At 34.5% G+C, this 11,765-nt stretch overlaps 1 protein-coding gene across 1 annotated transcript in view; it reads left to right on the top strand.

The window, feature by feature from the left end:
* LOC117121649 (E3 ubiquitin-protein ligase RNF31-like) overlaps positions 1-11,765 on the top strand; it is a 29,454-nt gene that overhangs the window by 1,770 nt on the left and 15,919 nt on the right. Inside the window, exons 2-8 of the mRNA XM_033266891.1 lie at positions 1,310-1,586; positions 3,161-3,316; positions 3,846-4,308; positions 4,671-5,052; positions 5,990-7,163; positions 8,252-8,393; positions 9,158-9,246. Of these exons, the coding sequence (XP_033122782.1) occupies positions 1,326-1,586; positions 3,161-3,316; positions 3,846-4,308; positions 4,671-5,052; positions 5,990-7,163; positions 8,252-8,393; positions 9,158-9,246 (2,667 nt within the window). The 5' untranslated portion in view covers positions 1,310-1,325. The remainder of the gene's footprint in view (positions 1-1,309; positions 1,587-3,160; positions 3,317-3,845; positions 4,309-4,670; positions 5,053-5,989; positions 7,164-8,251; positions 8,394-9,157; positions 9,247-11,765) is intronic.

The raw sequence follows: 11,765 nt of genomic DNA, 5'->3' as shown, positions 1-11,765 counted from the left end.
CCTTCTGTGAACATTCATTACAGTATAATTTTGTCTAAAGATTGATTGGTTCGTCTATAAAGCTAAGGCAGCGTAAAACTGAAAATTATACAGATTTTGGATTGAATTTTTGAATAGTCCACACTCGTTTACACCAAAATGACTTAGTTTATTATAATCCTAAATTATTCCTTGATTAATATGTGTTAAAATTAGAATTATCAAGTTTTATCCAATTTATGGAAATTCAAGTTGAAATATACCATAATTTTAAAGCTCATGTAAATGTTTCATTAAATTTCAAACTATTTTTTGTAGAAATATTAATATGTTTGGTATTTCATGAAAGATAAATGTATTAGCTTCAAGGTAGGAACAATTGCGCCGCAAACGTTTCTTCATGCGCTGTGGCAGCTTTGTTTTCGGCTCATTTGCATAGCGCTGCGTGTGCGGAGAATTTTTGAGTAATCTCCTCAATAATACCTTCATCCACCTCCATTAATTATCTTTACATGTAAGCTTTATCTAGGCTATGCCTAGCTAGGCCAGTCATCTGGCCTATTCCATGGGAGCGAAGGGTGTAATAATAAAAAGGAAGTGGATATATTTACGTGACCGAAAACAAATCAGTATGATATATATATACTTTAATAAACATGCATAATAATGGTCACGTAAACTTATTGACATGGTTAAATGATTATGTACAGTACGTTAATGTCAGTTGAACTTTCAGCACTGAAAATTAGTGTCGGCCGAATCTGCGGTGCCTAAGATCACCAAGGCACTAATTTAAATATAATTTTGTTTTTGTTAAATGTAATTTAATTTCCTACAATAGTAGGGTATGTAGTTTAATCATTAAATAAATTATTAAATCATTTAACTTTTCAAATAAGAGTGATATACTGTATATGAGCTGGAAATATGTGTGTTCTTTTCATTTTACTCATGTCATATGTGTACTAAAAGCCACACTATGGTATTCAAATTAATTTCAAAAGACAGTCGTAATAAGGCCATTTAAAAAATAAAAAGTTGTTGATCGTCCTCTCACCAATTTTTTTTTTTATGAAACACATACAAATTTGTAAAAAATCCCAATTAATAATCATAGTGAAAAGAAAATATAAATAATAATTATTATGCACAGTATGTTCAAGCATTGTAAAAAGACAATCAGGTCTTGCACACTAAAAAGGGCAACAAAATTCTGTTAAAAAATACAGTAAACCTTTAATACTTCCCAATATAAACCACTGGTATACCTGTAGTTTAAGGCCTACAGTATTTGCTTGTGTTTCTTATTATAATTTTCTCCTAATTCTAGAGTCTGGTTATTCAAAATGGCTGACCCGCACGAATACATTACTGGGGGTGAATATTATTCATCTTTCCAAGGGGACATATACGGTCCATACGAATCTTCAAGCATGTTAGCAAATATCCGTAACACAAGGATCCAGATTATGAACAATATACGTGGGAAACAGACTATTAATCCAACAGTGCTAGTGGAAAACATGCTGAAGACGAAATGCCCTGTTGAAATGCATTATGAGGTCATTGATATTGTGTCATTGTTGAGGAAAAACATTGTGGGGAAGGTACAGTCTACTTTCAATTACAGAGACCTACAGTAGTACTTGGCATACATGATTTCATTTATACCTGTAGGCTTAATCAATAGTTTGATTCTGTGAACTGCCATTGTAAACATACATTGAGTTATTTATGTTGACCTTTGTTCATGACATGTCACAGTCATTGAATCCTTACCATAGCTTGTGTATTTCTCGGTGGTATACAGTACACACCCCCTGATACGAAAACTTAGGGAAAAATAGGAGAAATGTAATTGTTCTTCAGTGTTGCTGTAAAAATTAAATGTCTTTAATGTAAACTCATTTAAATGAAAGAGCTATACTGTAGGATAGATGAAGTTTTTTTTTTTCTAATCTGCCAATAAATACCCCAGTCACTTAAAGGTATTATCATCATATAAATTCTTATCAGCCTCAGTCAACTAGTAAATTTATGATTCAGCAATGTTTTGAGGTACAATAATAACCTTTTGAACTCAGCGGTACAGTACAGTATTTAATGAAGTCATTGGACTTTTTAAACCATATCATATGATCACAAATGGCTTTTATACATCAGGAAGTGTTGAGAAATTACTGTAGAGTAAAATCATTATAAATAGAAACATTTGAGTCAAATCCTACCAATCAGGATGTGGTATATATTGGAAATTTCTTATTTACATATTATATGTTTCATTGATTATGATTAACTGACAAATATAGTCAATTATATATCAGTTTTTTCCAAATATTTTTTGTGAATTTTATTTTTCCTCAAACTGTTTTTAAATACAATAATAATACAGGAATGTATACTGCTACTTTTGCCAATGGGATAAAGCCATAATAAAAAATATATAAAAATTTTAAAATAAAAATGAATTTGCAATCAGCAGGGAGACCAGACAATACAAACATTACTGTAGGCAAAGAAAACAGTAAATATTAAATATCGACAGTTCAGAGAAGATCTACAGCAGTTCAGGAGCAAATCCAATGGGGGGATGTGTCCCCCTGTTTTGCAAACACATTCTGTAATTTCAATACATGCCAATGCCATGTATTGAAATAAGGAAATATTTATAATAATACAAATACTGTATTTTTTTATCTAACTATTTTATTGCCTTTCTTTTGGCTACAGTACTAAGTGCTTTGTTATCCTGTGTGATTGTGTCCACTTGCTGAAAAGTTGCTGCCATATTGGTGCGCAGTAGCAGACAACTGAACCAGTTATCAGGGCCCAGGGAGAGACTTTCACATATGGTGGTGGTTTAGACCACCTCAGCCCCAACCCTGGTGGGGCTGAGGTAGGAAAATTATAGCACCTCAGTGTCAGACTTAAAGTCAGGCTCTGGAGGGCAAGTGTGTTTGACAAAGAACTTGGGAAGGGTTTAATGAGATAACAGATTTTTTAACAACATATTCAAATGTTTTCCTTCTGGAGCTTGAATTTTTCTATTTTAATTTTGAAAAATTCAGCCCTTGAATCCGCCATTAATTTGAACACACTAATTAATAGTGAAACTGGGAAAACTTTAACACAAAGACTGCCATCATTCAATTTTATTTTTGTTCTCTTTTTTGTTTCTTAGAGAGAAAGTGAAGCTCTGCAAACCATTAAAACTGCTTTAGGAGTATTGGAGAAATATGGTCGCAATCTGCTAAAGCCTGTTACAAGCCGTCCACCAAAATGGAAGATTATTTTCTTTTCCAATGGTGTTTTTAAAACAAAAGTTGGAGTCGTTGAGGTAAAGAAAATTTACCATTGATTTGTATAAAAATGGTATTAATACTAATATTGTTATAATATATGGGGATTGTGATGTCAAACTCAGCATCAATGACTAACAAGAAAATTTACTTTATACATTCATATTCTCCACAATACAGTCTTTAGAGTGATAGGTCATTTACATTTGACTTTACAATTGCCAAAATTTTGAGTAAAAGTACTACAACTTCTCTGTACTAAAGTATAAAGTACAATACTGCCACTTACTTATGGTAATTGGTACATAAACATTAAGTGACAGTACGCTGGTTATACAGTACAATACTGCCATTTTCTTATGGTAATCGTTACATAAACATTAAGTGACAGTACGCTGGTTTTGGGATGGCAAGCCTCATACAGTATGATGTGAGTTAAATTGAATATTTAGAGCATTATTTAAATGTAAATTTTTATCATGAAAAATAAATAAAGTGATATTTGATAATAAATATATAGATTATATTCATGAATAAATGTAATTTCCATTGCATTTACTGAAACAGGGATCCAAAGAAATTCTCCAGAAGTTTGGGTACAGCATGCCAATTAGTGATGGATTATCATTCCCTGATGAAGTCAACCATCCTGATGAAGAACAGGTAGTCAAAATTTTGACTGACTTGATAGTGGCTAAGGTTGAGATTGAGAGGTACATGAACAAACTCCACCCTCACCCTGAAGCATTATACCATACTCTACACAACAGCCCTATCACATCAATAGTTTCTTCAGATATGTATGGCCCAGCTTCCGGACTAGCTAGACAAGTGGGATCACACACTGAATATGGCCCAAGTTCACAGACTGCCCCAGCACAACCCTCATTGTCTACGCTAGGGTCAACTATCTATGGTACAGAGGCAGCCCGCGTTCCATCACCAATACAGAGCCAACCACAAGCTCAGGTTGCTGATCGAAGTGAGGACCACAAACCACAGGCAGCCATTCTTTCGAGAGAAAACAGTGGTAAGCATTTAACTTGCAGAATTTCAATTTTCTGTATTTTCATAAATTAAACACAAAAAAAAATAGGCTTTTACTTTTTATTTCTTTTCCTTTCTGTCAGCTTATTTTCTAATTAAAAGAAATATTGGTAGTGGTAGACAACAATATACCTTATATATAATACTTAATGTAAATCAATCATACTTTTCAGACTTACTTTGATTAACAATATTACTGTAGTCAAATTTCCACTTGATTGAACCTATTTAGAAACAATATGATTTAATTTCTCGGATTTTAAACAATTCTGTTATGGTCTCTATGAGATGGAATATTGATGCTTCAAGAGTATTTGGCAAATAATATTGTATTTTACCTTTTAGATACTGATTGCAATCTATGTGGTGATAGCAAAGCCACAGTGTACTGTAATGACTGCGAGAATTCAAATTGTGAAGAGTGTGACAAAGTTTGGCACTCCCATCCAAAACGGAAAGGGCACAAGACCGAGCTTTTGACAAGAAAAGTAGATGTCGATGTGAAGACCGATCCAGACAAACCCAACCTGCAGATGGCAGAGGAATTTAAAAAACAACCAGAGCCATCTGTACCTGACAACTTCAGTCAGCAGATTGCAGCGAAGTTAAAGAGGCCACCATCTACACATTTGTATGAGAATGTAAGTGATGGTAGGCAATTGTCCACTGCCTTTCATGATGGCCAACGCTATCTACCAGGAGATGGAAATATAGTTCAACCATTAATGTAAGTATTTAGTGTGATTTTATAATAAATATTGTAGATAATATGTACATTTTTTTTAAAATTTATATGTAGAATATAGTCAAACATTTAATCTTTATCTTTGAAAAATTTAATCAAAGTATTACTGTGTTTTACCAAATACAGCTCAGGTTTGAATATTAATATTATTAAAATATGATGATTTTGTAGTAAACCATAATAATTTTTAACCCTTTGAACCCGAAAGGCCGGAAAAATGGCTGCGCGCTTATGCTGCAATAACCCTAAAGGCCTGTATACCGGCTTTGCGGGTCAGGTGACATTATTCGGGGTAATCACCCAACCAGTATGAGTAATGTGACGTAATTTTGTTCCCAAGTCGTTCTGACAGCCTCGTACATGTTGATTTTTTTGAAAAAACAAATTGATATTGAATAATAAACGGTGCTTTACGATTGATATTTTATGACACCAAAGAAAATATTGATGGTGACGATTATCCAGGAAGTGATTTGGAAAGTGAAAGTGGGGTAAACAGTGTAGTTTCTAGCCCTAGGCTAGGCCGATCACGATAGTGCTAGTGCCAGCAGTGGTAGTGATGGTAGTTGTGCGTCGGGTTGATGGATGGCTATGGTAGCGGTACAGGACCTAGGAGGTGGTGGTGATGATTGTAATAAAAAAAAGCATATTTTGTCCAAATAACTAAGGGTGAGGGTGCCGCAAGATGTAAATAATGCAGGGTTCAAAGGGTTAAAACGTAAGCAATCAACATATTTAAAATTAATCTGTAAAATGTGGGGTCTATTCTTTAATGTGTACCCTCGGGGATTTACAAAAACTTCTCGCATTTACAGATTAAATATCTACTTCTTAAAGTTTAAATTGAATTGTTTATTAATGAAATAAACATAAAACAAGATTTTAAATGTATGACCCAAGAATTTTTTTTTTTTTACAGGTACTCACATGAAACGAAAATAAAAAGACCTGTTCCTGCTCCAAGAACCATTAGTGAATCATCAGGTGATGAACCAAGCATACCTTCTTCAGGTGGAAGTGGAAGTACCTATAAGGAAATAAAATCACAAGATAGTGTTTATCATGGTTCTCCAGGGCCTTTATCGCAACCTGCATCAACGTCTACGCCGGTGAAACCACAGGATATTGAGGAAATTAAGAAAAAGATTTGGAGGAAATGTATAACTATTTTAGAACAAGTTCAAGTAATTCAAGAAAAACAAGATGCAATATTAGATGAAAATTGTGATCAATACATAGTTCTTGAAAAAGAAAGAGAAGTCTTGATGAATAGGCACAAGAGTTTAATGAAACGCATGGAAGCCCTAGATGTTGTACTGGAGACAGGAAAGAGTAAGAGCTCCAAACACAGATTAAAGCTGGAAACACCACAGCAGCCAACAGAACCAAGAAATACACCTGAAGTAACTAAGTCAGAACCCTTCGAGCCACTTGTTCTCAACATCAAAAAGCCACCCGTTGAAGACATTTTGAATATAACACCTGGAAAACCACCTGCATCAGAGAAGGCTGATCCAAAAAGATTGGATGATAAAGAGGTAGCTGCGGAGGGGCATCAAGCTTCTAATCAAGCTAAAAACCCACCAATGTTTTACACTCCCCCAAATGTGCCAGTTCCACTCCCAAGACTCTCTGCAAATCCAACTGTGAGGCCAGATATATCTGTGAAGCTGAAGTCATCAGTGGATGTTCCTGAAGAATTGCAACAAATACAAGACTCAAAACACACCATACCACAAACAAGTGCTGAAAGACAACAGAATGAACATTCTGTTGCACCTGCTGGTGGTTTTTCAAAAAATGATATGCCAGAGGTTCGTTCAGAAAAGCCAGTTTTTATGTCTTCTGAAAGAGTTCAAGCAGCTGGTTGGGAATGTCAGTATTGCACATTTTGGAACACTGACACTGGTTCTTTTATCTGTGAAATGTGTTCAAAGACCACTTACAGGAATATGGCTGCTTCAGTAAAACCTAAGTCTTCCTTACAGGGTGCTGCTGCTACTATAGCTTTAACACCATTGGCTCGAAAAGAGGCAGCTTCTAGCACACTTTCTCCTGGAATCGCTTTCACAATGCAGAAAGAAGAAGAAGAGGTAAGTGATAAAAAGCATTCTTTGTGTAAATGTGTAATTTTAGTGGTTACCTTTATATCTTTAACAATATTTTATGTACAGTAAACATATGAAGTACAGAGCATACAATGGCTGTGTGGTAGTAAGAACTGTGTGTGCACTAAAATTATGGTACTTCTAGGTTCCTACAGTATTTCAGCACCGTCAGTTAACTTTGTTTCTGCTGGAGAGTTCAAGATTCAAGTTACAATACTATAATGCACCTGCATTCAGTAGAGATTTTTAAGCTGTTGGTCCCATGTGCTTTCTGTATTAAAGTTGACATGAATATTAAAGACACTTTAATTATAAAAAATAAGTTGTCTCTCATATTTACACCTATGAAAAAAAAATAGGAGACTTTTTATACAGTACAGTAGTTGAACATGGCAGCTAGAAGAGAAGTACATAGAAATTTTGATTACAGTACTTTTTTTAAAAATTCCAACTGCTCTATGGAAGTAAAGTACTCAAGTGGATTAGTGGATGTACTGTACAGTACAGTATGAGCTCCTGTAGGATTTGAACCAGACCATTCAGAGTACCATACTAATGCTTTATTACCTGAGCTACAGTACTGTACACTCTAGTTGTCCCAGTGTGTTGCTGTTAATGTGGAAAACCATTGAATTTCATAAACTGGATGGTTTGATGGAGGAGCATTACAATGGTACTCTTATTGGTTTGATTACTACTGTACAGCAGCCTTTCTTTCCTTCACACCTCAGACTTTCTTGTCTGCAATTGGCAAATATATTTAAACACTATTTTGATATTTTTTTTATATTTATGCAGTATCGTGTTTTAGATAATTATTGAGGAAAATGAATTTTATAATATATCATGATGCATACTGTACAGTATGTATTTACTGTAGTCAACACAGATCAGACTATATTAAACCAGTAAAACCAACTTCTGTTAGGCCAGATCAATTTAACTAGATTATGTCAAATCCAACCAGAGTAGACCAAATCATTCCAGTACAGACCAGATAACACCGTCAGACCAAGCCAGAGGACACATCTATATTTTGTTTCTTAACATAGTCATTACTCAATTACTTTCAGATGTTGGAATCAAAAAGAAGAGCAAGACTCGAGGATGAAGCAAAATATGGAAATAAATCAGTTAAAGAGCCTTTGTCACAAACCTTCCCTCGAATATCAGAAGTTTCCAAAAGAAAACCTGATGAATTCTTACATTCATTAGGTATTTGAATTTTTTTTCTTTGTAAAATATACTATGTAGGTAAAAATAATAGGAAAAGTGAATGCAATATTTTAACTGTTTATAGTGGTAAGTAGAAAAAAACTGAGAGTGTTGAAGAATTTTAATCAAAGTGTGACCTCACATTAGACAACCTTGTATGCAGTCTTGTTCATTTTTACCTATAAAATTCTTTTTCAATAAAATAAATTTTTTGAGAGCCATTCTATTTAAAAGATCACTCTGCATGATTAACGAACATGTTCTAGCTCTGGTGGTCAGTGTCAGTAATTGTAGCCAGAATTGAAAGTGTATAAGCTGGAAAATACTAAATTTTTAACATAGTGTACCAGCATGAATGAAGGTGATATAATAACTAACATACTGAAAAATAATAGTATTGTTTTGTGGTGGTGGTTGTTCTCATTCTTGTTGCTGTTGCTACTTTGATATATTGCTGTTGTTGCTTGGTGTTTACTTTTCTTCTGATGTTGTTGCTACACTGCTACTACGAACATTACATATTCCTTCATTTTTTTAAGCATCACTTCCTGTAGTATTCAGTTGTCAATATTTATCAATACCCAGTTTGCTTTATTGTTGCATGTAAAGTTTTCAGTGCTTTCAACTGTATTTGTTTATTCATCCAACACATTCCTTTGACCTCACCTACAATGTTACTCTGCAGTAGGTTCTTCATGAGCTACTGTACAATGTGCCAATTCTAGTACTTCCACACAGTGATGTTGCAATAAATTTTCTTCCAGGGCCACAAATGACACTGACTGATATGAGGATCCGAACCAAACAAGAGGACATACGAGGAAAGGGCCAAGCTCTTGTGACCGCTATTAGAGTGAGTATTCATGACTAAATTAACTTTTGAAATTATATTTATCATGCATGCCCGAAATAATTGATTGCTATGATATTAAAATCTGTTGATTGTTGCATAAACTTAGCATGTATCATTTTCCTCAATAAATTGTAAATTCTTTGCATCAAATTAATAACAGTTGTATTATGTACAGGGTATGTATAAAAAAAACCAGTGCATTCATCTTGTAACATGTATGATACCTTATTTAATGTTTCCCACTGAACTAATTATAGTACCCTGTTGGTGTTTTATGCCAGGTTACAGTACATCTGGTTACAGACCTAATAAATATTTGTTATTTGGTCTGATTTTATTCATTGATAATAATAATAATAACTAGACTTACTATATGTCTGTTTGAACAACAGAACATAGGGCTTTTCCTCATTGCTTTAATGAGAAATGAAGTTGAAATTGCCACAAAAAGAAAATCCATTAGAAAGTATAAAGTAAAAAAAACATGAAAAACCAATATAATTTTAATGAAGTGGAAAAAGAAAGCGGGGAAAAAAAAAACGAAAACCAAGTTCACTGCGATGTAATTAGTGAGACCTTTTTCAAACCTTGTAATTTTTTCTTTTGTTTTTTCATATTTTTGATAGGCTATTTAGTTACCCAACACCATTAGAGCATCTGTGAGTTGTGATCTTGCCAACTGCTGCTTAATTGCCAGTGGTCTCAAATTGCAGGAAAACGATCGCAATGGTGTTGGCTCTTCTGCAATAGTCTGTCTCTTCTGACTTTTAGTTTCTGTGTAGCCTAGGATAGCTTTGTTTTTTTCTTGTTTTTTCTTGTTTTGCGCATAGAGACCATGTATTTTGCACTATGTAAGTCTCCAACCATTACCATTACCATTACCATTAAACTATGGCTACAATGGTTATAGCAAGGTACATCATGACTCGTAACCATTGCGAGCCACATGAACCGACCTTGAATAGGAAAGTGCATTTTCAGTTCAAAGCGATTGAATGACTGAAAGCAAAAATTGTTCATACATATCATGGTAGTTTTGAGTTTAGCCTAGCTGTAACTGGTTTGAGCGCTTTAGAAAACGCAAATTGGCGGCAGAGAAAATTTGTGCAGCAATTAAGTTTTCTTTTGTTTAATCCTGTCTCTGTCAAGGGTGTTTTGTTTTTGTTTTTATTGTATAATGTTTTAAAATTGGACGAAATAAATGAAATTAAAATTGCGTTTTAATAATTTAATCAACTGTCAACAAAAAAATCTTTAAATGGTATCAATGGTACATCATATCAATACCTTACTGCGGATCGTCACCAAAATTTGATCATTTCTTCATTTTACCATGAAAAACTATTCTGCAAAGTGTCATTTTTATCCATCTAAAACTGGGGTGTAAGCAATTTAAATGACACTCAAATTTACACCCTCCTGGATCATCCCCTACACATAATAATATCTTCCTTGTAACTTGGGTTAAACTTTCCAGTTGACCCGTTTTTAGTTCCTATGCATGAAATGCAATAGGAACTATTGTAATCACTTTTCACTGTTTTCCCTGTGTGTGTGTTTGTAGACATTTATGCAAATGCGCATGCGTAAAAAAAGTTTTCTGACATTCTGTTTTTCTTTGCGATGCAAAGTTCGATGTGAAGTTTCTGCAGTGTTCAGTCAGGGCTCGCGCTAACCGATCGGCAAGTCAGCATGGATGAAACTATTTTGGTTTTGCGGCAAAAAAAATCAGCTGCTGTAGGCATAGGCATTTTGAAGAAGGCCTAAAATAAAAAAAAAAAGGTTTTAATACTTGCAGAAATATATTGTTTTTTTCAATTAGATATCCATTTTTCGCTACCTCCATGCAACATTTTTTTGTTGTTGTATGAGTAGTCATATGAAGGTATTATATCCCCGACAGTTAGCTATGCAGCAGTGTACCCTTTGAATGCAAACTGAAGACAAGTGAAGATATAAAGGCAGCCGACTGTCGAGTACATAACGACTATCTAGCTTAGGCTTTCCACAAAAGCATGAGGCCTAGTTTAGTACAGTAGTTACTGCGATGCGTGGGTGGTAGATCATAATAACATACATTTAAATAATGTGTGTAAAATTTAAGAATGCACCGCGTGAGTCGCTTTCTTTGTTATGCAGTAGTATACGTAGCCGAGTAACGGCAGTAAGGCTAGGCCTAGCCTAGGGCCTAGATCGTGTACGTTCTTGATCATCGTAATGAAAATTTCGGGTGACAGACGATTGGGCCCAACTGGTGTGGACGATCGGGCCCAAGCTATTTTCAAATAAATTGTAGCCTAGTAGGCCACTGCCAGCTCCCCCACTCCCGATATCGTTCCAAACTACTGTAAAATGAAAATACTGTATACCTAGCTAGCCCTAGGCCTATGAAATTTTTTCAAAGAAATTTGCTAAAAATATTACTGTAATTTGCCTATCAAATTACATTACCAATGTGGTCTAAAATCACTATTTTGGGCCATAAAGACAACTTTTTCAACCACCACACAAATTTGACC

This window comes from Anneissia japonica, unplaced genomic scaffold, assembly GCF_011630105.1.
Source record: "Anneissia japonica isolate Jap-2015-1 unplaced genomic scaffold, ASM1163010v1 scaffold287709_len1912824_cov184, whole genome shotgun sequence".
NCBI classification, from domain to species: domain Eukaryota; kingdom Metazoa; phylum Echinodermata; class Crinoidea; order Comatulida; family Comatulidae; genus Anneissia; species Anneissia japonica.
This window is presented reverse-complemented; position numbering and strand designations above follow the sequence as displayed.